At 35.0% G+C, this 22,525-nt stretch overlaps 2 protein-coding genes across 5 annotated transcripts in view; one reads left to right on the plus strand and one right to left on the minus strand.

The window, feature by feature from the left end:
- CCN6 (cellular communication network factor 6) overlaps window positions 1–2,567 on the plus strand; it is a 52,721-nt gene extending 50,154 nt beyond the window's left edge. For 2 of the 4 annotated variants that reach the window (XM_067011678.1, XM_067011679.1), the window contains one exon: window positions 1,042–2,567. Coding sequence is in view for 2 of the 4 variants with exons in the window: in XM_067011677.1 (XP_066867778.1) it covers window positions 1,042–1,323 (282 nt within the window). In the remaining 2 variants the exon portion in view is untranslated. The remainder of the gene's footprint in view (window positions 1–1,041) is intronic. The other 2 variants (XM_067011677.1, XM_059083637.2) reach the window with 1 other exon arrangement.
- On the minus strand, window positions 66–22,519 carry TUBE1 (tubulin epsilon 1). The gene is made up of 12 exons (XM_059083313.2): window positions 22,338–22,519; window positions 22,170–22,243; window positions 21,485–21,537; window positions 18,940–18,997; window positions 15,179–15,294; window positions 11,956–12,077; window positions 8,934–9,121; window positions 8,537–8,712; window positions 7,578–7,718; window positions 4,285–4,425; window positions 3,494–3,668; window positions 66–3,181 (listed from the first exon to the last, which is right to left on the minus strand). The coding sequence occupies exons 1-12, from the start codon at window positions 22,360–22,362 to the stop codon at window positions 3,023–3,025; spliced, it is 1,428 nt and encodes a 475-aa protein (XP_058939296.1). The 5' UTR covers window positions 22,363–22,519; the 3' UTR covers window positions 66–3,022.
- Window positions 22,520–22,525: the final 6 nt, after the last annotated feature.

A 22,525-nucleotide genomic window follows, 5' to 3' on the forward strand; every position in this document is an offset into this window, starting at 1 on the left:
TTTAAGTAGATTTAACTTCATCATAATTCAATATTGAGACTCCTGAAAAGTATGTGTGTGTCTATGTGTGTGTGTTTTGGAAGTGTTTATTAATAAAACCACTTCATTATAACTCTTAAAGTCAAACTATCTTGGAGGAAAGCAGATATTAATTAACAGCACTTTGTGGGAAAAACTTCACCAAGCAGAGAGGTAACGTTAGGTTATCTAGAATCAACAGGTTAACAGCTTACTAGCGTGGGTCTGGATCAGCCTGATTTGTTGGGGCACCCCACCATGTATATTGTTTTTTCAGAGTAGATCCTTTTCAGATTCTATCTTCTTTTTCCTATATTAATTTTATGTAGTGGAATCAGAGCAACTGATAAAAGTTTGGTTGCTACATCAAAATTATAAAAACAAACATTAGGAACATCAGAGAAGTTCTGATCTTAACTTATATATCACCAACTTGGAGAGGGAACCACACTATTTCCAAAATGCTTTGCTTAGCTACTACTTGCCAAAGGACTACGGCATAATAATAAATAAGATTGCTTGGTATAACTAGAGCTAGTCCTGCTTCTGTGACTGTCTCAAGAATAATTTTTAGAAATGCTACAAACCAATCTTATCCCTAAGTTATTCCCTATCATATTAGAAAGTTGACAATTTCAAAGGAATTAAGATGTTTATTCATCTATCCATCTACTTAAAACTGTCTGAGCCATATTAGAGAATTTGAGTCTTGGCCCTTGATGTTAAGCAGAACAGAAATTTTCATTTATTGTGGAACTAAGTCAAGGGTAGAGAGCAGAAGAACATTGGGGAGTGGGTCCTATAAGATGACGGAGGAAGCACAGCGAGGACTTTCAAGGTCCTCTGGTGAGAGGGGATTTTAAAGGTAGAAAAGAAAGGGCTGGATGTCACTAAATGGCAACTATTCATGCCCTGAAAATAATTATATCTGTGTATTTATGTAATAGTCCATAGAGTATCACTTTTCTGAACTATTGTAATCAAGTTTAAAGAGTGACTTCTTAACGTTATGTATCTTTTCAGATCCCCAAAGGAAAAACATGCCAACCTACTTTCCAACCCGTCAAAGCTGAAAAATTTGTCTTTTCCGGATGCTCAAGCACTCAGAGTTATAAACCCACTTTCTGTGGGATATGCTTGGATAAAAGATGCTGTGTCCCTAACAAGTCTAAAATGATTACCATTCAGTTTGATTGCCCAAATGAAGGGTCATTTAAATGGAAGATGCTGTGGATTACATCTTGTGTATGTCAGAGAAACTGCAGAGATCCAGGAGATATATTTTCTGAGCTCAAGATCCTATAAAACCAAGCACATGGGGAAAAAGTTAAGGTTAATCATGTCATTACATCAAAATTTAAAATGGTTTTAAAAGGGTGGCAAATCTGCCTTATTGGTTTAAAACAGTAAGAATGCCTAGCTATTCTCAGATAACTGTATTTAAGGCATTAGAAGCTTTAAAAAAGGTTCCCCTAAAATTATATATAAAATATGAAAACCTTAAAATTGAGCTCTTAAAATGTATAATTATGTAATACAAAGATATTTGGTTCCATCTACATATTCCATAATGAAAAATTATACAATTTACAAGAGAATATTTTATTCTATAAAATAATCTGAAATGATCTGTTGAAGCTATATAAAACATACTAAATTTTAAAACTTTGTACTTTGACAATACAGCCTAGGCTCCAATCACATAATCATTATAGGGTGAGCAAGATTTTCTAGATTAAATCTTAACTAGGAATAAGACTAAGCTGTAAATATATTATTTCCATTGCCCTATCCTGAATATAAGTTTACTAAGATTTTTGGAAGGAAAAAATGGAACTTCTTTGGCCACTGTTTATAACTGTAATCTAAATTTTTATACCAAATACTGTAAAAAAAACTTAATTTCCAAGATAAAGACCAAGAGCAGTATCCTTACTCTGAAAAGGAAAGAAATTTAAAAAATAACATTAAAGAAAGCACACAGCAGATTTTTCTGGCTTGAAAATAAATTGTTGCTCAAAATTACTTCCTTAAATGATAAATCACCTATGAATTTTAAATATAAATTGTGATTAAAGGTAAATTAATGTTGAAGACTAAAACTGGAGATTTATAGTAACCGGAACACTTTCACTAGACTATTAGCCATTTACTGCAAAGTTTCAAAGAAAGTATCAAGCTTAATAATGTTCCGTTTGCTTGTATAAATAGTGACAAGTGGGCCTTCCCTGGCAGTTCAGTGGTTAAGACTCTGCGCTTCCAATGCAAGGGGTGCAGGTCTGATCCCTGGTTGGGGAACTAAGATCCCACATGCAATGTGGCATGGCCAAAAAAAAAAAAAAGGGACAAGCAAAACTGATAAGTAGCATAGTTTAAAAACATGGACATTCATTGTTACAAAATTAACTGGTTTGATAAAAAAACATTATATTTAAAAATAATTTAATACAAGTTAAAATAATTGTAAATTGTGATTCTTCTGAGTGCAAACAAGTGGTTACCCAAAGAAGAAATAAAACCTCAAGTTGTAATAAAATCTATTCCTGAAGTTAGTGGGTATTACATAGAAATATTTATACTGTGTTCTTCTACTCCCATATTTACTTTTAAAGAGTTAGGAGAATTTAAACAGAACGTGAAGACGTAAATTATAAATAAATATAAAAAATATATCTGTACAAGACTTTTATTGAAGACATGATTATCTCTGTATAAATGCCTAAATATAGACTATAAATAAAATGTTGAAGAACTCTGTTCTCTCAATTTTAGAAAACACGACTTTTTGAAAGACATTTAAAGTCAAGGCACTAGGACTTGGCTAATTTCATACAGTGGGATCATCAACAAATTGTGATTAAATGGAAACTACTCTAAAGAAAAATACCTTCCCAATATGAAAAACACACATCAGGCTTTCTGAATCACAAAAATTCTAAAATAGAAAGGTAAGGGGACAAAAAATGTGAAATTAAAAAGAAGTTATATCTTTGGGGTTTCTTTTTCACACAGCTACGCTTAGTCTAGGTAAATCTAATGCAGGCATGCTTTTTGTGGCATCCAGTTGGTTATATTCCTGTATGAGTGCTGATAAAGATGACATGGCTTCTGTGAAACAGCTTTCCTCCATCCCTTCAATATGTAGATAGTGATGAAGATGAGCCTATAAATAAAAAAAACTGAATGATGCTGACCATTTTCAGGAAATTTAATACAGACAACTATCCTATAATATAAATATTCTTATTAAAATGATAGTTCACACTCAGCTTTACAAGAGAAATGAGAACCTAAATCCTATAAACCCATGAGAGTTCTCATTTAGCGTCTGAGTAAGCCTCTCCTCTTCAGTTATAATCAATACACAGATATAGCAGGCGGGATCACACCTCATTTGTGTTACATTAATTCTTGAGCATACATCTTAAATAGCCAAAATAAACACATATAGTTAGAAAGGTGTACTGATGATTACCCTTTTTTTGTAGAGCCTCGTGAATCTCTCTCTCAGTTCTATGAATGTAGGCTTCACGCATGTGTTGTTTGCTAAAGCTAATAATGAATGGGAATGGCCCACAGGAGGTACTGAACACAGGCTGGTCTTCCAGCCTTCTTGATTCCAGGAGACAAACCGTAGAGAAGGTTTTAATCTGAGATGCAAAAACTCAAAGGTAAGAATTAAGGAATTATGGCAGCCCACATTAGTTAAACTAGGACATTACTAATGGTACCATTCTAAGTGCTTAGTATATAATGTAAGTTACCTATTTAATACTAGCAATATTATGGTATAGTCTGACAGTGAACTAAGGGACATTAAATTGGCCGTAATGGTGATTCAAGAAGCTAGAAACACATTCCTTAACATTAGAAATCTGGGGATGAAAAGAAATGAAGGTATTATAATTTTCCTTACTTTGTAATTCAACAGAGCAGTTTTCCTAAAAAATAAGACTGTCAAATAGTAAAACAAACTTAGAAGCAGTGTAGTGGTAGTAGCGGTGGTAATAAAAACAATAACAATAGCTAAATTTCCTGCACATTTTCAAAAAATAACACCTCATCATTTAATGTGCATAACATAATTAACATAAATAACTTTGTACTATTATTATTATTATTCTACATTTGAGGAAAATAGGCTCAGAGAGGCTAAGTAGCTTGCTCAAAGTCACACTTCAATTAAGTTCACAGTGCTACTTAACTACATGCTACACTTTTACAAACAGTACACATAACATTATCTTGAAAAATAGAAAATTGAACCTTTCAATATTTCTGCGAAGATCAGAAATCTGTACATTTCCTCTAACCATGAGGGCACAGGCGAGGTAGAGACTATGTTTGGGGTCAGCTCGAATTAGCTGGTGATCTTTACTGAAGGCATCTGAAAACATCTGATCCAACCTAAAACAACGAGACAGTCACTGTTTATACAAAATACTGTACTACATCTTTCTTCTATGTGTAACTATAAAATGAAAAGACAGTCATCTACAGGTAAATAAACTTCACACACAAATATATTCTGAATCTCAGCTATCATTTCCTCAAAGCAATCTGGACAAATATGAGGAGAGGAAATCACGCAATATTTTTTTTTAGGGGGAATAAAAAGCTTCTGCAATATATTGGTGATTTCAGGTAGCTACGAAATATTGACTGCATCATTAGTGAGCTCCATGTAGTACTAATTTCTGAAAATTGTGTCATTTTTACTTAGTTCAGTATGCTTATCTACTTCGTAGTATCAGAACTATCAAAACTAAAAACCTACATTAAGATTACTTTGTCTATAAAATATATCATAAATTAGTTAGGAATAATGAGGAAGCTATCAAAGGACAATGTTAGGCTCTCCAAAAAAGACACTACTCTATACTACTATTCCTGAAAAGGGAGGCTTTTAAGTGAATGAAGTCTTTTAACTTCATTCTTTTATCATTCCTCTAAAGAGAGGAAGATAAAAGTGACCGATGAAGTTTATATCTAATAATATGCAGGCTCCTAGCCCTTTAATATGACCCCAGTCTGGTTCTTAAATCCCACTGAACTCAATACAAATATGATTAGGTTCCTTAGATAACTCTAGCCAGAACTCTGTGTGCTGAATTTGCAGACTGTCTAGGAAGAGCCACAGAAATTACACTATGCTGCTTATTCATTCAGTAGATATTTACTAAATGCCTATCATGTGCCAGGCACTATTCTAGGTGCAAGAGACCAAGCAGTGAACAACAACAAAAATTTCCTACTCTAATGGAGCTTACATTTTATCCTGATTCTTCTACAGTAAGAAGACTCTCTTAGTGGATGGTGAGCTTTGGGGGATTCATGAATCCTCTACTGTGCTCAAAATTTTGGTGTGTATGTGCTTTGGGGCATTTTTATGAAGTCAAGGAAACCCAGAAAAGGTTAAGAACCAGGCACACACATTCTTTTGTCAAAAAAATATAAAAACTAGCAAGGAGCTATTTATAGTTATTGGGATATTTCTCTTTACATTAGAAACAAGGAATTTAATATACACACTCTAATATGTGCTTTATCATTTTCATTGATAAAAATGGACTAGATGACGTTTATTAATATGAAGCACATCCAAAAACCATTCTCAGTTGTTTGTAAACTACTAGTAAGAAATTAAAGGGCTTCCCTGGTGGAGCAGTGGTTGAGAGTCTGCCTGCCAATGCAGGGGACGCAGGTTCATGCCCCGGTCCGGGAAGATCCCACATGCTGCGGAGCGGCTGAGCCCGTGAGCCATGGCCACTGAGCCCGCGCATCCGGAGCCTGTGCTCCGCAACGGGAGAGGCCACAACAGTGAGGCCTGCGTACCGCAAAAAAAAAAAAAAAAAAAAGAAAAAAAAAAAGTTTTAAAACTATGCCTTTTAATAGTACAATTTAAAAACAATTTATTATTTGCTCAAGGATAAATGTGTCCATATGTGGATATGGCAGCCTTTGAAGTACCTATAGTACAGTAGAAGCAAAAGAAAAAAAAAGGAAAAAACCCACAAAGCTAGAAAGAACACTGTGATAAGTTCCTTAAGAGTCTAACATTCTTAAGGTTCCTTACAGATTTTCCACTAACACATTTTAATTAAACCTGCAACAAGCTATAAATATATAAATAAAAATTTTAAATGTTGACACTGTATTATTTTTATCAAAATATACCAAGCACGGGACTTTGCTGGCTGCACCGTGCTTAAGACTGCGCTTCCATTGCAGGGGGCCTGGGTTCAATCCCTGCTCGGGGAACTAAAAGCCATATGCATGCTGCAACTAAGAGTTCACATGCCACAACTAAGGAGCTGGTAAGCTGCAACTAAGGAGCCCACCTGCCACAACTAAGACCTGGCACAACCAAAAAGAAAAAAAATGTACATACATACACACACACACACACCAAGCAGGATTATGCTGAACTTAATTAGAAATTACATGTCTATTTTTTTAAAGGAGTAACTTTAAATGTCTGGATAATCACTGCTGTACAATAAATAGTTTAGCACCAATTTACATTCTATGTGTCCACATTGAAGGTGTATCTTTTACTAAATATACTCATTTTTAATATGCTGGGCTAATAAAAGCAAACATTTAATGACTGATTCCCATGTTCAATAAACTATGCAAGTTGCTTAACTTGTTAAGCTTATAAGCATCCCACAAAGAAAGACACCGCACCTATTAGTTAGGTATTAGGCATAGTCAGTTATTTGTTACTTGCTCAAATAAAAGTTAATCAGTATTACTGTGACATTCCCACAGTATAGAATTACGTTGCCAAAATTTAAACTATTAAAAAGATCTGTAATCTAGTTTTTACTTTATCATTTACATAATTTCCTCTAGCAAAGTTTGACAAGACCTTTTCCCTCAGTCAACTGTGAATGTCAGTGTGACCTGTTCAAGCTCATCATCACTGTATATGCTAAAAGTATGTTTCAACTACATTTTTGTTAAGTAAATTGATGTAAGTTTTATGCTTAAAATTGACACAGTTATAAAACAAGGTGTTCTGGAAGTGATACATAATAGCTATAATAGAGTAATATCTGTAAACCCTCTATGGTGCTAGACTGTGGTAAGAGCTTTAAAAGATACTCTTATTTAATATACCAACAAGCTTATGAGGTAGGTACTCTGACTCTCATTTTTAAAGATGAGAAAAACTAAAAGTTCGTCACCTGCCCAAGGTTCTGTAGCTAGTAAATGATAGAATTAGCATTCGTATTTAAGTACATCCGACTTCAAAGCCTTTAAATCTTTTTCAATAAAAATTATATCTTTATTAATTTTCATAAGCTTAAAAATTTAGTTATTAGATTTAATTTCAAATAGTTTAATATTGACATTTTTAAACAATGACTTCTAAACAAGGAAGCATTCACTTAATGGAAAAATGGCTGTCATGACCTGTATTTTATATAATTCTCACAAAGAAAATGGTATGAAGAAATAACTAGTTATTATAAACTTTTCTCTTAAAAATGTGTTTGTTTTTAAAATAATTTGAGCCCTCAAGTAATTGGAATAAAGTTACCACATCTTACCTTCGAGAAGGAATGTTAACATCTGCCAGTGTATACAGAGGTGTTAGGCTTGACACAAGATAATGCAGTTGAGGAAAAGGAACTAAATTCATGCTGATTTCATTAAGGTCCATATTAAGGGATCCTTCAAACCTTGCAGAGCTAAAAGATTAACATTAAAGCATGAAAAATATTTAACTTAATGTAGCTTGATTTAGTCAGCAGGCACTTTCCTACATCCTTTCGTACACTGTACTTAAGTAGAAAATATATGCTTTTTTTTCTGTATTAGTGAAATTTAGTATCATGAACATCGTGTATAAAGATAATTAAAATATAACATAACATCTATAGCAATTCTTATTTCAGGATCATCTTAAGTGTAACCACTCTAATACAGTTGCTAATTATCTACATAAAAATCTTACTTAAAACAGACTTTAGATTGAATTAAATACATACAGTTCAATAGTTATTTAATTATTCTATAAACCTTACTAAATTCCCCTGGGATTTGCTTACATGCTCTACAATTTGGAATATAATAATGCCAAAGAAATTTTTTAGATCAAAGTCAAAGAAATATTTTGGACCAGCTAATAAAGAGGAATAGATTAGCTGGTTTAAAAGGTTAAGACATTTTGCAGCAAAAAAACCCCAAAAAAACAACCAAGTTTGTTTTTGTCTAACCAAGTGTTTCTCAAGTGTATCTCCTTCAAAACCCTTTACCATTTAACATCTGTTAATATTCCATGGAACGTACCTGGGGAAAATAAAATGCTGCTCTGGAGTCAGAAAATAAAATTCTGGTCTATCACTCCAAGATGTGAAAACACTAGACAAACTAAAATTTTTATTTTAAATAAAGTTTTTTAAAAAGTTTCTACAACTCAGAATAACTAAAAAATGCTACTGCAAAACATTATCAAAAGCAAGTGAAGTTTTTAAACTGCCCTTAAGTACACTGTCAACAGGATTACCTTGTTAGGTTGAGCAGCAAATTTGCCACAATGTTGTTCATTGCATCAAATGGTTTCTCCTGCCGCTTTTTAAAAGCTCCAGCACCTGAAGTAACCAGACTCTTTGGCTTTATAGCTGTACCCAACTTTCCAGAATTCACCATGAGGTCAATTTTGCTAATGATGTCAAATAAAGACTTTTAAGGGAAAAATATTGGGAGAGAAGCTATTAAGAAGAGAGGACATAGATGACATTCTAGCAGGAAGAAAAAGACAAAAAAAAAAGCAATTTAAACTTATTTTTTCTCTTAGATGGGAAGGCTGAAAAGTGAAGAGACTGTTTCACGTACACACATAAGCATAACACAGGACTGAATGTATACATAATATGTCCATAAATTACAATGCCATTTCTTACTTGGTTGTCAATGGGCAATACACAGTCTGCATGCTCGTTAAGTTCCTTCATTGCCAAGATGCTATTATAAGGTGAGGTTATGACATCATCTTCACCAGAAGGATAAATTGAAGTCACGAATCTGTATACTTCTGGGAATTCATCTTCAAGCACCTTTAAAAGAAATGTGCCAAGTCCAGATCCTGTTCCTGAAGATTAAGATTTCAAAAAGAAAACAGCATAAATGGTTCAGAATGTAACGGAATTCTGTGTTTTTGTGGTAAAAACCTATTTATTAAAGACATACAATTTTCAACTTATTCCTGTGATTATAATATTAACTAATTAATTTCAGATAAAGAAATGAAGACAATATAGGTAGTGAGACTTAAAGTCATGAATTCAACCTCTGGGTCTGACTGATGATGAGAGGCCTTTCTATATCTTACACTTTTTTACATTTAAGTTATATCTCTATGATGTCAAAAGAACTGACTGAAGAGTAAAAAATGCAACTAAGACAGAATTTAGTCTACACTTGATGTTAAACAACTTAAGAAAAAACAAACTATCTTGACATCTTTAGTGTAGCACCTATATAATCTTAATGATTAACACTCTCATGACATTAAGCAACTTAAATGCTGAGTTAAAATTTAAAGTTAAGCATGAACAACTTGAATTTACAAAAGTTTCATAGAGGAAACCTTTTTTTTTTTTTTTTTTTACTATCTATCTAAAAGCAGAAACTCTAAGAACTTCATTAAGGTAATTTTCTGACACACAGAGTTACATATATAAATTCAGATATTTTTAAGAACTTAAGAGAGAAAACTGGAATCCTTTACCCTGGTGCTTTTCAAACTATGGCTTGTGAACCATCAGTGGGCTATGAAACTAATTTATAAGGTTAGGACCAGTATTTTCTTTTCTTAAATGAAACGCAGAAATATTAATATGTCACATATAGTGTGGGTAAATAATCTTTTGTTTTAGTTTGTGTATGTTTGTGTGTGTGTTGGTCTGTAATGTAAAACGTATTTCTTGCTGTCCTGATGAGAAAATGTTTAAAAGCCGATAATGCTCTAACCCCATTTGGATAAATATTAAAAGGCTATGATGTTAAAAACATTAGATGAAAGTGAGGGAGATTTTTTGGGTTAATCTTTAATGAGGACTTTCTAAGCATTATAAAAAACCAGAGCCATTATAGAAGATAGTTTTGACTCCATTAAAAATAAAACTCCCCTCTCTCTATATATATGTATATATAAAAACAAACAAAATAAAAAGGCAAACTAAGAAAAAAATCTTCAAACATGATGGAGGACTAAATTTTTTAAATAAAAAGGGTCACAAATCAACAACAAAAAAATATGAATAATGCAATGGAAAAATGAGCAAAGGATATAAATTGTAACTCAAAATAAATCAAATGGCAAATGGATGTAAAGATGCTCAACCTTTTCTCTAATTAAAAATGCAAATTAAAACTATAATTTTGAACATATTGTATTAGATTTATGTCTCATAATACTCAGTGTTGGTGACAGTGTGGGGAAATAAGCTCTTATAAATTGCTGCTAATCATATGGATTGATGCAATAATGTAGGAAGGTTATTTAGTAATATCAACCAAAACTTAAAATGTACATATTCTTTGGTTCCACTTTCCTTTCTAGGAATATTGCCTACAGCTATTGTGGCACAAATGAACAAAGATGTAGGTACCAGATGTTCGTTGGGGATTTTATGTAGTAGCTAAAAACCATTAATAACTTGACATCCATCAATGAGGAACTGGCTTTAAAAATTATTACATATTCTCACAATTGGACAGAGCTGATGAAAGATGTTCAGGAAAGATTTAAAGTGAAAACATTACAGGGTAGTATGTATTTCATGATCTTGTTTATGTAAAAACACACACAATGGGCACAGGAAATATCTGGAAGGACAGACACTGGCAAACTTGATTATCTGTGAGGAGAGAGATTAGGGATTAGATGTGGGAAAAGACTTCATTTTTAGCTGTCAATATTATTTAAAGTATTTTTGCCATTTTCAGTGAATTACGAATAACGTACAGTCTACTGAGATTCTGAGTAATAGAGGGATATAAAAAAAGCACCATAATGAACTATAAATCAAATTGGGTTTTTTCAAAAACTTACTCAAAATCTGCAGGTTAATTGTACCAGTATAAAGAAAATTAGTTTCTTAATTTAATGATTATGATGGTCTTCTAAAGGCGTGGTTACACAGCAATTTTAACTTTAATTTTCAAATGCTATCATACTGAATAACAGATATGTATAAGAAAGTCAACTATACATAACCTGAATATAAAAATCTTAATCTCAGCTTGGAGGAAAAAAGCATGGTAAATTTTTCTTTTAAAATAAGCTAATTCTCTTTTGAAATTATCAAATTATGATCTGTCTCTACTTCATGGAACAGGGGAGCAAAATACTTCACTTGCAAGGTACATGCTTCCCTGGGAAAAAAAGCAATGCAGATCATTTATTCTAGGTCAAGGTGATTAATTACCATGTAAGGAATGATTTAAGGGAGTTGAGTAAGAGGATTTCTTTTACTTATTTCTTTTATTGGACACAAGAAAGGATTGAAGGTGGTTAAAGAAAGGGTACTGATATTCTTTTGCAAACGTATCTATGAATATGCCACAAATACTTAGTTCTAGTCAGCATATGAAACTGCACAAGGAAGCTCGTAGGAGAAAGGCAGCATTCCCAAAAAGCTTATACTGCAATCTACTTTCTACTAAAAGAAAAAATTTTTTCAGATTCAGTTTTACTGACTCTTTAAAAGGGTTTAAATTTTTTAAAAATGGTCATAGTGAGACAATTTGACAAAAATTTAAGATAAAAAGCTGTTATGTACATACATTCATAAACATACTCTTAATTCTTAATAGTTCTATATTTATTAAGCAAAGGTCTGAAAACAAGACTTATGTTGGCAAAATGAATTCTCACTTGCATTTTCACATTGTTATAGACGAATGAATAAATAATTTTACCTCCTCCCATGGAATGTATTATAAAAAAACACTGCAAACAATCACAGTGCTCTGCTGACTTTCTGAGTTTCTCTAAAATCTGTTCCTGATAAAGACTGCCAAACACTTTGTGACCCACAGCCCTGGAAAAAAGAATACAGATTAAAAAAAACATCCTTGCATTTATTATTTCAAGATTTTATTATTTCTGAACTAAATGAAAAGACTATAGATAAGCTTGAAAAAGTATTTTTTTTCTTTTTTTTTGTTTTTGTGGTACGTGGGCCTCTCACTGTTGTGGCCTCTCCCGTTGCGGGGCACAGGCTCCAGACATGCAGGCTCAGCGGCCATGGCTCACAGGCCCAGCCGCTCCGCGGCATGTGGGACCTTCCCGGACCGGGGCACGAACCCGTGTCCCCTGCATCGGCAGGCAGACTTTCAACGACTGCACCACCTGGAAAGCCCTTGAAAAAGTATTTTTACTGTAGTAAGTAAATTCCATTCCTGTTTAACATCAATAAATCATATTATGATATCTCAAGGATATAGGAAGATAATTTAACAAATATATATACCTATAATCCTCAAATATCCTGATAAAATAGTTCATTACCAATGGATATTAAACTATGGTTTTTAAAATTTATCTGCTCTTAAGGTATAATTACAACAAAACAAGTTTTTAGTTACATAGTTTTTTCTCATCTTCATTGAAAGTAAACTGATTGCACTGTCTTTTATGTATTAAAAAGCAGAATGTGGTCAACTAGAAAGACATAAAAATAAAAAGTTTTAAACTGACTTACTTTGGTTTAAAACATGAAAAAACTATTGGTCATATCATGTTATTACTAGATGAAATGCCACACAATAGAAAACATATTCATGAGGCTCTTCAAGCCTTTTTGGTTGCCCACATTTGCAAGTATTATTATGATGAACTGAAATGTAAGAACGATTTCCACCCAACATGTAGTCATGTGTAACTCAAAAGTTACAGAATAAGTTATATGACAATTAGAGAAAGCTGGTTGGATGGTAAGGTGGACTCACTTATTTAGTAAGTGGTTCTTCCCAAATAAGTCTCCCAGAACACAAGACTCAAATTCATGCTTTAGTAAAATTACACAATATTACACATTATAAACCTGAGGGACTAACAGCAAATAATTTAAATAACAAATATTAGACTGGCAAACAAGAACCTACTTACTTTTTAAAAAACAGCAAAACCAGTGTCAATGTAAATTTTAAAATGATCACTGTTGGAGCTTTTTTCCCATTAAGGAGAAGAGACCATTATATATTTAAGGGCCAAATATAGCCTCATACTGACCTTGAATGCTGGGACACTGGTCTGGCTTGCATCTCTATCAATTCTATTAAATCTGACAGGTGGGAAAACTTTGACAGAGTCAAATACTATAGGTAAGAGAACAGTTTATAAAAATACTTACAACTTTTAAATTGATACAGCCACTATGGAGAACAGTATGGAGAGTCCTTAAAAAACTAAAAATATGGGGCTTCCCTGGTGGCGCAGTGGTTGAGAGTCTGCTTGCTGATGCAGGGGACACAGGTTTGTGCCCCGGTCCGGGAAGATCCCACATGCCGCGGAGCGGCTGGGCCCGTGAGCCATGGCCGCTGAGCCTGCGCGTCCGGAGCCTGTGCTCCGCAACGGGAGAGGCCACAACAGTGAGAGGCCTGTGTACAGAAAAACAAACAAAAAACCCCCCTAAAAATAGAACTACCATATGACCCAGCAATACCACTACTGGGCATATACCCTGAGAAAACCATAATTCAAAAAGACTCATGTACCAGTGTTCACTGCAGCTCTATTTACAATAGCTAGGACATAGAAGCAACCTAAGTGTCCATCAACAGATGAATGGATAAAGAAGATGTGGCATATATATATATATATATATACAATGGAATATTACTCAGCCATAAAAAGAAACGAAATTGAGTTATTTGTAGTGAGGTGGATGGACCTAGAGACTGTCATACAGAGTGAAGTAAGTCAGAGAAAAACAAATACCATATGCTAACATATATATATAGAATCTAAAAAAAAAAAAGGTTCTGAAGAACCAAGAGCAGGACAGGAATAAAGACGCAGACATAGAGAATGGACTTGAGGACATGGGGAGGGGGAAGGGTAAGCTGGGACTAAGTGAGACAGTTGCATGGACATATATACACTACCAAATGTAAAACAGCTAGCTAGTGGGAAGCAGCCGCATAGCACAGGGAGATCAGCTCAGTGCTTTATGACCACCTAGAGGGGTGGGATAGGGAGTATGGGAGGGAGACGCAAGAGGGAGGAAATATGGGGATATATGTATACGTATAGCTGATTCACTTTGTTATACAGCAGAAATACAACACTGTAAAGCAATTATACTCCAATAAAGATGTTAAAAAGAAAAAGGTAAGGGTTTTCATATACAAATTAGTATGCTAGACACATTATTCCGTGCCTTAATACTTCTGATTTTTTTTGTTTTTTGTGGTACGCGGGCCTCTCACTGTTGCGGCCTCTCCCGTCGCGGAGCACAGGCTCCGGACGTGCAGGCTCAGCAGCCATGGCTCACGGGCCCAGCCGCTCCGCGGCATGTGGGATCCTCCCGGACCGGGGCATGAACCCGCGTCCCCTGCATCAGCAGGCGGACTCTCAACCACTGCGCCACCAGGGAAGCCCAATACTTCCGATTTTTAAATTGTTAGAAAATTTCCATACAGATACGTTACATTTTATAAGAGTTGCATGATTTTCCATTGTATGGATATACTATAATTGATTTAAACAAGCCCCTGTTGAATATTATCTGATGTTAAAAACAATGTTTCAGTGAACAATCTTTCATTTGTATCTTTATGGACAAGTGAAGCGTTCTATAGAATAAATATATAAATGTGGAACTACATATCAAAAAAATACAACTTTTGTCACTACTTAGCAGTTATGCAAAAATCAAATTACAACGAGAAATTCAGTAAATCAATTTTTCATGACTCATCTTTTTCTTAAAAAAAAAAGAGAAACTAGGATACAGATGGCTTCCAAGCATTGTGAACACCATCATCTACCAAGGAAAAGATGAAGGGATGAAAGGCCTAGAGTTAGGTATGGCAAGTTATATCTTGCTTTCATGTCAGTAGGACCTATCAGAATAAAAGAAAAATTCCTCATTTTTTTTCAGATGACATTTAATTTTTACATCCAGCATATTCTCACCAATTATTCCCTGAGCCAGAAATATCAGTGATGAGCTGCTTACTATCAAATACATCTCTCAATGGTCCCTGAAGAATTTCATTTACTACCCCTTCCTCCATGTCAATCAAGACAGCCTGAGAAAGACAAATAAAATGTAATTAGCATATTTTTCTTTAGTCACTCTGTAAATAAAAAGAATTTTTGAGCTAGAAGTTGCATTGTTCTTTTTATAGTTTAAGTTTGTTCAAATCTTTGACTCTCTTTGTGCAGTCTGTTATAAAAATTAAAAAATAATTTCACTCTCCTCTAAAGGTGGAATCCAATGAAAAGATGGATTCTAAATTCTTACCCTAAGAAGGAAAAAAAGGAACTGAATAATTCTCTCTGATTTTCTAACAATTCTTTTATTTATGTGCTTATATGACTATAAATTTCTTGAGAACAAGGTCTCAGAAGTTTATAAGGTAACCTTAGCCAGAAACAATTTTCAATAAATGTAGGGTTCATTAATGTATTTGGTCACTAGGAATAACCATGCTGCTCTTTATGAATCACAGCCGAAAACTGTCCAAATCAAATCAGTAAACTACTATTATGTGCAAAGCCAAGGCACTGGATAGATGTCAAAGATGCCAACAGCGTCCCTTCCCCTAAGTAACTCGCAATCTAAATTCACAAACTCACTAAATATCACAAACTTTATTGACATGGGAGATAACCTCTATTACTAAGAAGAAAATGAGAAACATAAAATTAGCTATGGAAAGAAAAAAAGAAAAGACTGGATGGAAATACAGAAAAATGTAAGCAGAGATAGCTTCACAGTAGACTTATATACCCTCTGTCCCCACTGTTTTGTACTTTACTTTCTATATTTTCTACACTGAGGAAGAATGAAAGAGTAAAATAGAGTTAAATAAATAAAAAAGCAAAGCTTAAAAAAGTAATCTGAAATGATGTTAGGGTACCCTTTAACCTAAGCCTTTGATTCAGTGTCACAGAGAAAGTGCTTGATTTATGGGCTTTTTCAGTGCTGGTGAGCATGTAACATTAAGCACTTACTACATGCCACTGTACATGTATCACGCCCATTTAATCCTCACAACTCTATGCATAGGTACTGAATTACTCCCAGTTTACACATGAGGAAACTGAGGCCTAGAAAAGTTAAATAACTTGCCTGTGATCACCCAACTAGGAAGTGGTAGAGCTGATTCAAACCTGGCTAGCCTGGCTGCAGAATCTTCACTCTTAACCACCAAACTCTATTCTCTATCATCTTATCAAAGGGAGACAGTCAAGTTTGACACTTACCGAGTACTGACTTACAGTGGAGTCACAATTTATGCCCATTTAAATTCTGTGAATTCAATTATTTGTGTAATTAAGTATGCTACTGTAAGCTGGCAATTAAAATATTATTACACAGTACTTGAAATATATTTCTAATTGTATGATAGTATACCACTTTTTTTAAAGAAACATCCTTACTGGAGTATAATTGCTTTACAATGGTGTGTTAGTTTCTGCTTTATAACAAAGTGAATCAGCTATATATATACATATATCCCCATATCCCCTCCCTCTTGCATCTCCCTCCCTCCCATCCTCCCTATCCCACCCCTCTAGGTGGTCAGAAAGCACTGAGCTGATCTCCCTGTGCTATGCGGCCGCTTCCCACTAGCTAGCTATTTTACATTTGGTAGTGTATATATGTCCATGCCACTCTCTCACTTAGTTCCAGTTTACCCTTCCCCCTCCCCGTGTCCTCAAGTCCATCCATTCTCTAGTAGGTCTGCATCTTTATTTCTGTCCTGCCCCTGCCCCTAGGTTCTTCATGACATTTTGGTTTTTTTTTTTTTAGATTTCATATATATGTGTTAGCATACGGTATTTGTTTTTCTCTTTCTGACTTACTTCACTCTGTATGACAGTCTCTAGGTCCATCCACCTCACTACAAATAACTCAATTTCGTTTCTTTTTATGGCTGAGTAATATCACGTTATATCATCATATTACAGTGGTATATTAGAAATGTGTTTTATAAATATATAAATGTTTTATAAATGTGCTCCTTTAAATACAGCATCAATATACATACAAAGGACTATACAGGGTCATTTCTTGGCAATTTTAGGGATTTTCAAGGATATTTTTGATAATATGCAATTTTTATCTTAAATGCTGACTTTAACACCTAATCAACCATGTAAGAGGGATTTCACTGTTGCTGTAAGATTTCAAAAAAGAACAAAATTCGCTTCTACTGTCCTTGTTCCAAAACAGATTTATTGAGATGATTTGTGGAAGATTAAACATATTTAAGCCATGCTTTCAATTACTTTGCAATCAGGCAAAGGAAGGGGAATACAGAATACAAACTGACATTCAAGCACCTGAAGTCAGTTTTGAGAGAATCATCACTGTCATAGTCACTTAGCATTAAACCTTGACAGTCTGTAACTCTTTCAATCTTTCCTTAGTCACATAAGACCTCAGATTTGTTTTTCCTTGGGAAATTAATTACAGTTACAAGGAATTATTCTGGATTCCTCACTTAGCCATCCAAGATTTGGAGTCACAACTTTCAAGATTTGATGTTTATTATTTTCTTCCAGAGCTACATGGTGATAGCTTTCAGGCCCTTGAGCTTCCCCTTAATTGTAATACAGGATATACAAAATTCTGAGTGTTTGCCTATTAACACAGTGGAGGAACCCAGCCACCAAATCATCTTTTGAAGCCTGGACTCTTCAGTGATCAGAGCCACATGATACCAAGACTATTAAGAAGAAATGGAAGAACACCTTCTAGGAAAAAAGCCAAAGGCTATAGAAACATGCTGATTTATTCTCTTCCAGCAGTGTTTCCTCCATTTCCCAATTTGCTCACTGGTGGGGTGGTGAAAAAGAGCTCAAATTGGGAGTGGTCTAGGAAATGTCAACGTTTCTTTATCTCTGAGTAAGATTTGGATTGGGATGTTAGCACTCTCCAAGGCATGAACTATAACGAATGTTAATCAATTATCCTAACAGACTACAAGCATATAGTCTCTGCCCTAAATTTGTTTCCCAAGGAAATTGGAGATCACAGATACAAGGAGATGGTTCCCAGGTACTACAACACAACTGCTCTCTACTCTTTCAGCCACTACTCCAGGTCTGATCCTTGTCATCTCAATTACTTCCATAGCACCAAAACTGCCTTTCTTTTCTGTCACAGTCAAACATTACTGATCAACAGTTGGAAAAAGCACTTTGTTGCAGAGACACAATCAAAGAAGAGAAGTGTTATTGCAATGAGATTAAGACTAAATATGGGCTATTGACTAGAAGTATTTTTGTTCAGGAGGTCTTACATGGTTATGTTATGTATTCACTAGAATGTGGTTGAATCTATGCTTTGTACTGGGAATAGTAACTCTGGTGCAAATAAACCTTTCATCATTTTTATATGAAAATTAACCTTCATTAGAATGTATTTTAGGCTTAGAGTTAAGAAAGCTTTTGTTATCATTTATCTAGACATATATGTTCCCTAAAACATTTAGAAAAAATGCCAAATATGCAGTATATTTACTTTAAGCACAAAATTTTCCCCCTAAAGTTTCATGGAGACACAAATGTCTGCTTAATCATGTTTATATTAAATGTGGCTTAGCAAATAACTTTTTTTTATTTTGAGAAGTTAAATTAAAATTTTATTCTTATGATAGTTACAGAAGTAGAGTTATTTTAAAAACACATGCAATATAAGAATCCAAGTGTATAAGACTTACTCGTGCTTTTAAAGAACAAATTTTCCCCTTGGAAATACTGCCACCATCACCAACCACTCTGAAAGATAAAAGATGAGAAAAGGTCGTTAAGATCTTCCACACTAATAGTGCTATCAGGTAATAAAGTTAACTTCCATTCACATAGTAAAACTACTTATATAGGCCAAGTGAGGCAGACACAAAAGGCAACAAAGAAGCCATTCGTAATCTCCTCCCTTACCCACCTCCCAATAGGCTGAAAAAGTGAGGTACTTATTTCCCTGGCTTTCTTTGTAGTTTGGGCTGGTCATGTAATCCAGTTCTGGGTAATGAAATAAAAAGGAGATATTCTGGGAAGCTTTCTGATAAAAAGGACCAGATGCAGTTGGTCCTTTTTCCTACCTTGAACACGAATCTGGATGGGATTCCTGGCAGTGGAGGTTGTCATTTTATGGTTATGAAGTAAAAAAACATGAGGACAAAAAACCAACACATGAAACAATATGACAGTATCTTGGTCTTTAGGGCACTTCTCTAAACACAGATTTCTTTGTATGTGACATAACTGAATACATCTATTGTTTAAGCCACCATTAGTGAGGCTTTCTGTTGTAGCCAGACACACATCAACTAACATACCAGTTATATACAGTTGAGTATCTAAGGCTGTTCCTAGAATTTCATGTTGAAGATAAGTCACCAAAGTAACTAAATCTATGACTACAAACAGTGGACAAGTCAATATAGTTTACAAGACAGAATATATGAAGGGAAGCTGAATTGAGCATATATGATGCTATAGGTCGGGGGCTGATAATCTATAATCCTCAGGCCAAGTCTGACCAGCTACTTGTGAAAACAAGTTTTATTGGAACAAAGCCACGCTCATTTGTTTATGTACTATCTATACCTGCATTCACACTACGATGGTGGACTTAAGGAGATGTGATATGGAATTTATGGTCTGCAAAACCTGAAATATCTACCATCTGGTCCTTTACAGGAAAGGTTTGCCAACCCCTGGTATAGGTAAATTCCTATGCTATTAAAAAGGTATGATAATTTCCTCAAATAAAGAAGTATATACAAAGGTGTCGTCTTATTTTTGAAAAAGAATTTTTGTACTAACTTGTGGAATAGATGCTACATGTGTTGATACTACGTTGGAAAAAAGAGCAAGATGCCAAGGCTCTTCTCCTCCAACTTGATATTGGAGAAATAAGTATGCTCTCAGGTTAAATTATAAAACAAACTGAGTAGATGAGAATTGAGTTATGTAAAGTCACCTGATTAAGAGAGAATGGCTTCCAGGCTGAGTCTCAACTATGTAATATTCAATGAAAGGAGTATTACTGAGGAAATGGAAGTACGAATTTAGTTAGAATACTACCTACAAGGAAGTATTACAAAGGCAAATTTGAGTCTCTTAATAGTATGTAGGGGAGAAGATGTTCTAGTTTACAAACAAGAGGTTATCTAGTCTATATGACAGATATCTCCATATTAATAAAGATAAATAACATCATTAAGGTAATACACCTAACTTACCTTGGTCTGATTCCATGGTCACTAAGTAACCTTTTATTACTTAGCTTTCCTGATAGATTTCCTACAGAAGAGAATGTGCTTTTGAAAGAAAATGGGTGTCTAGTCTTTCTGAGTTACAGCTCCTACTGTCCATGACTACGTTGACTTGCTGCTTTGTAATTTCCCATCTGAGTTTGGTTTATCTGCCTGTACTAGAGAGCACTGGACCCATTCTCAAGATGTCTCTGAAGTTTCTGAGTTTTCAAGCCTGAGGGTCAGACTCTGAAATTCACTAAGGAAGTCGGGCCTAATTAGCCTTCCTGGGGAGATAACTGCCTCAAACACCCAACCAACTAATTCAAACTAGAACTGAAATCTTTATTAGATTAAAACTGAACATAAAGTACATATTTTTCAGTTCAAGCCGGCAGGTTTAGTTTTATTAAGCATTTTGAAAATGCATGAACTTCATGATTTAACATTAAAAGCTTAGAAACACACCCTGAATGTCAAACTACTCTTTCAGGTAAAAGATATATACATATCTTACATATACCCTTTAATAAATAAACAAAACTAATCCGACAACAACTGCTTTGCTCCTTTTCAGCACATTCTATTTGTAGAGCAAATACTCCTGACCACAAGTAATATCACAGAAATGTAAACAATATATTTTTCTTTCAATAGTTAGCCATTATTGAATGCATTAACAAGACACTCCCAGGGAAATTTTCAGCATTCCTTTTAGTGAAACTTTATTTCAACGTCAAGTTAAAATTAAGCACACTAAAGTTTCTTTTTATTCCTTCATATGGGTTTAAAAGGAAACCTGTTGTCCTGCTCTGCCTAATGACATGAGAATATTAACGACAAGAGAATGACAATATGCTTTCAATAATGAGAAAAACAAACAAAAAAGCCAAACAACTTCTTTACAGTTATCAACTGCTTTTACTGTCCTCTGAAGAATTTTCTCCCAAACTGCTGATATGAAAATAATTATTAAGCTATGTGACAGACTTTAACCCCATCTTACCTGGTATCCACATTTCTAAAGAAGCTGCTTATTGCCTCATCATAAATCGCTTTCTAAAAAAAAAAAAAACATTTATTAGCGCTTGATTACGTTTTGCCTCTTTCCCAAACGAAGTCATTTTAATTTAATAATCCCACAATACTTTAAAGGCCGGCATATGGCTACAATAAGAAAAAGCAAACAATCATAAAATGCTTATACTGATTCTTCCAATCTAGAGAAGAGCAAACACCGCGAGATCTATGGATTAAGTGCAGCTGAAGGTACTGAGAAAAGGCGTCCCCCACGGGACTGTAGAGCAGGTGCAATAAGTGAGAGCTTTCACTGCATTATTGTTGGTCATTTAAAAAGCTGACTGGTTAAATTAAGGAATAGAATGCCACACATGGTACCTATTTTACAAAGTACTTTCACATATGCTATCTCATTGCTCCTCACAAGAACCCTGATAAAGATGCAACCCTGAGAATTAAGGAACCTTAAGACTAAGGCCTCCGGCGAGTGTTCGTTTGGGCTCTTGTGTCTAACGCCAACAGAAGTTTAAAAACCAGTTTGCCCTTTACCGAGAAGATCCCATACAACTTATATAGCCCAGATAAAAGCTCCCAGAGTATTAATTCTTATTTTTTGGAAGAGCCTCGGGGACAGGCGGGCACGGGGGTCTCCCGCGCGGCGGGGACGGTACCTGGTTGACCGCGGCGTGCTCCCTCAGCGCCAGGTCCCAGAAGCAGCAGCCAATCTGGTTTCCGCACTGGCCGACTGCGCCCAGGAAGGTAAGAGAATAGATATTAGGCAGCAACAGGGCTTTTCGCCTCGGCGGCGACCGGGTCCCCACCCTCCCTGGGCGGCTTACCCTGTATGACCACTGACTGGGTCATGCTGCTGCGCGGCCGTCCGGCTGCCTCCAGGAGCCCGCGCCGGCCTGCGTATTTCCGGCCCACCAACGTCTCTCTCCGAGGTGGCGGGGCGGCTGTAAATCACGCTGCTGCCGTAAGTCGCTGCCGTAGCTCCGCTCTGCTCTTGCTTCAGGCTAAGATTTTA

Source organism: Kogia breviceps, chromosome 13 (assembly GCF_026419965.1).
Source record: "Kogia breviceps isolate mKogBre1 chromosome 13, mKogBre1 haplotype 1, whole genome shotgun sequence".
Taxonomy (NCBI): Eukaryota; Metazoa; Chordata; class Mammalia; order Artiodactyla; family Physeteridae; genus Kogia; species Kogia breviceps.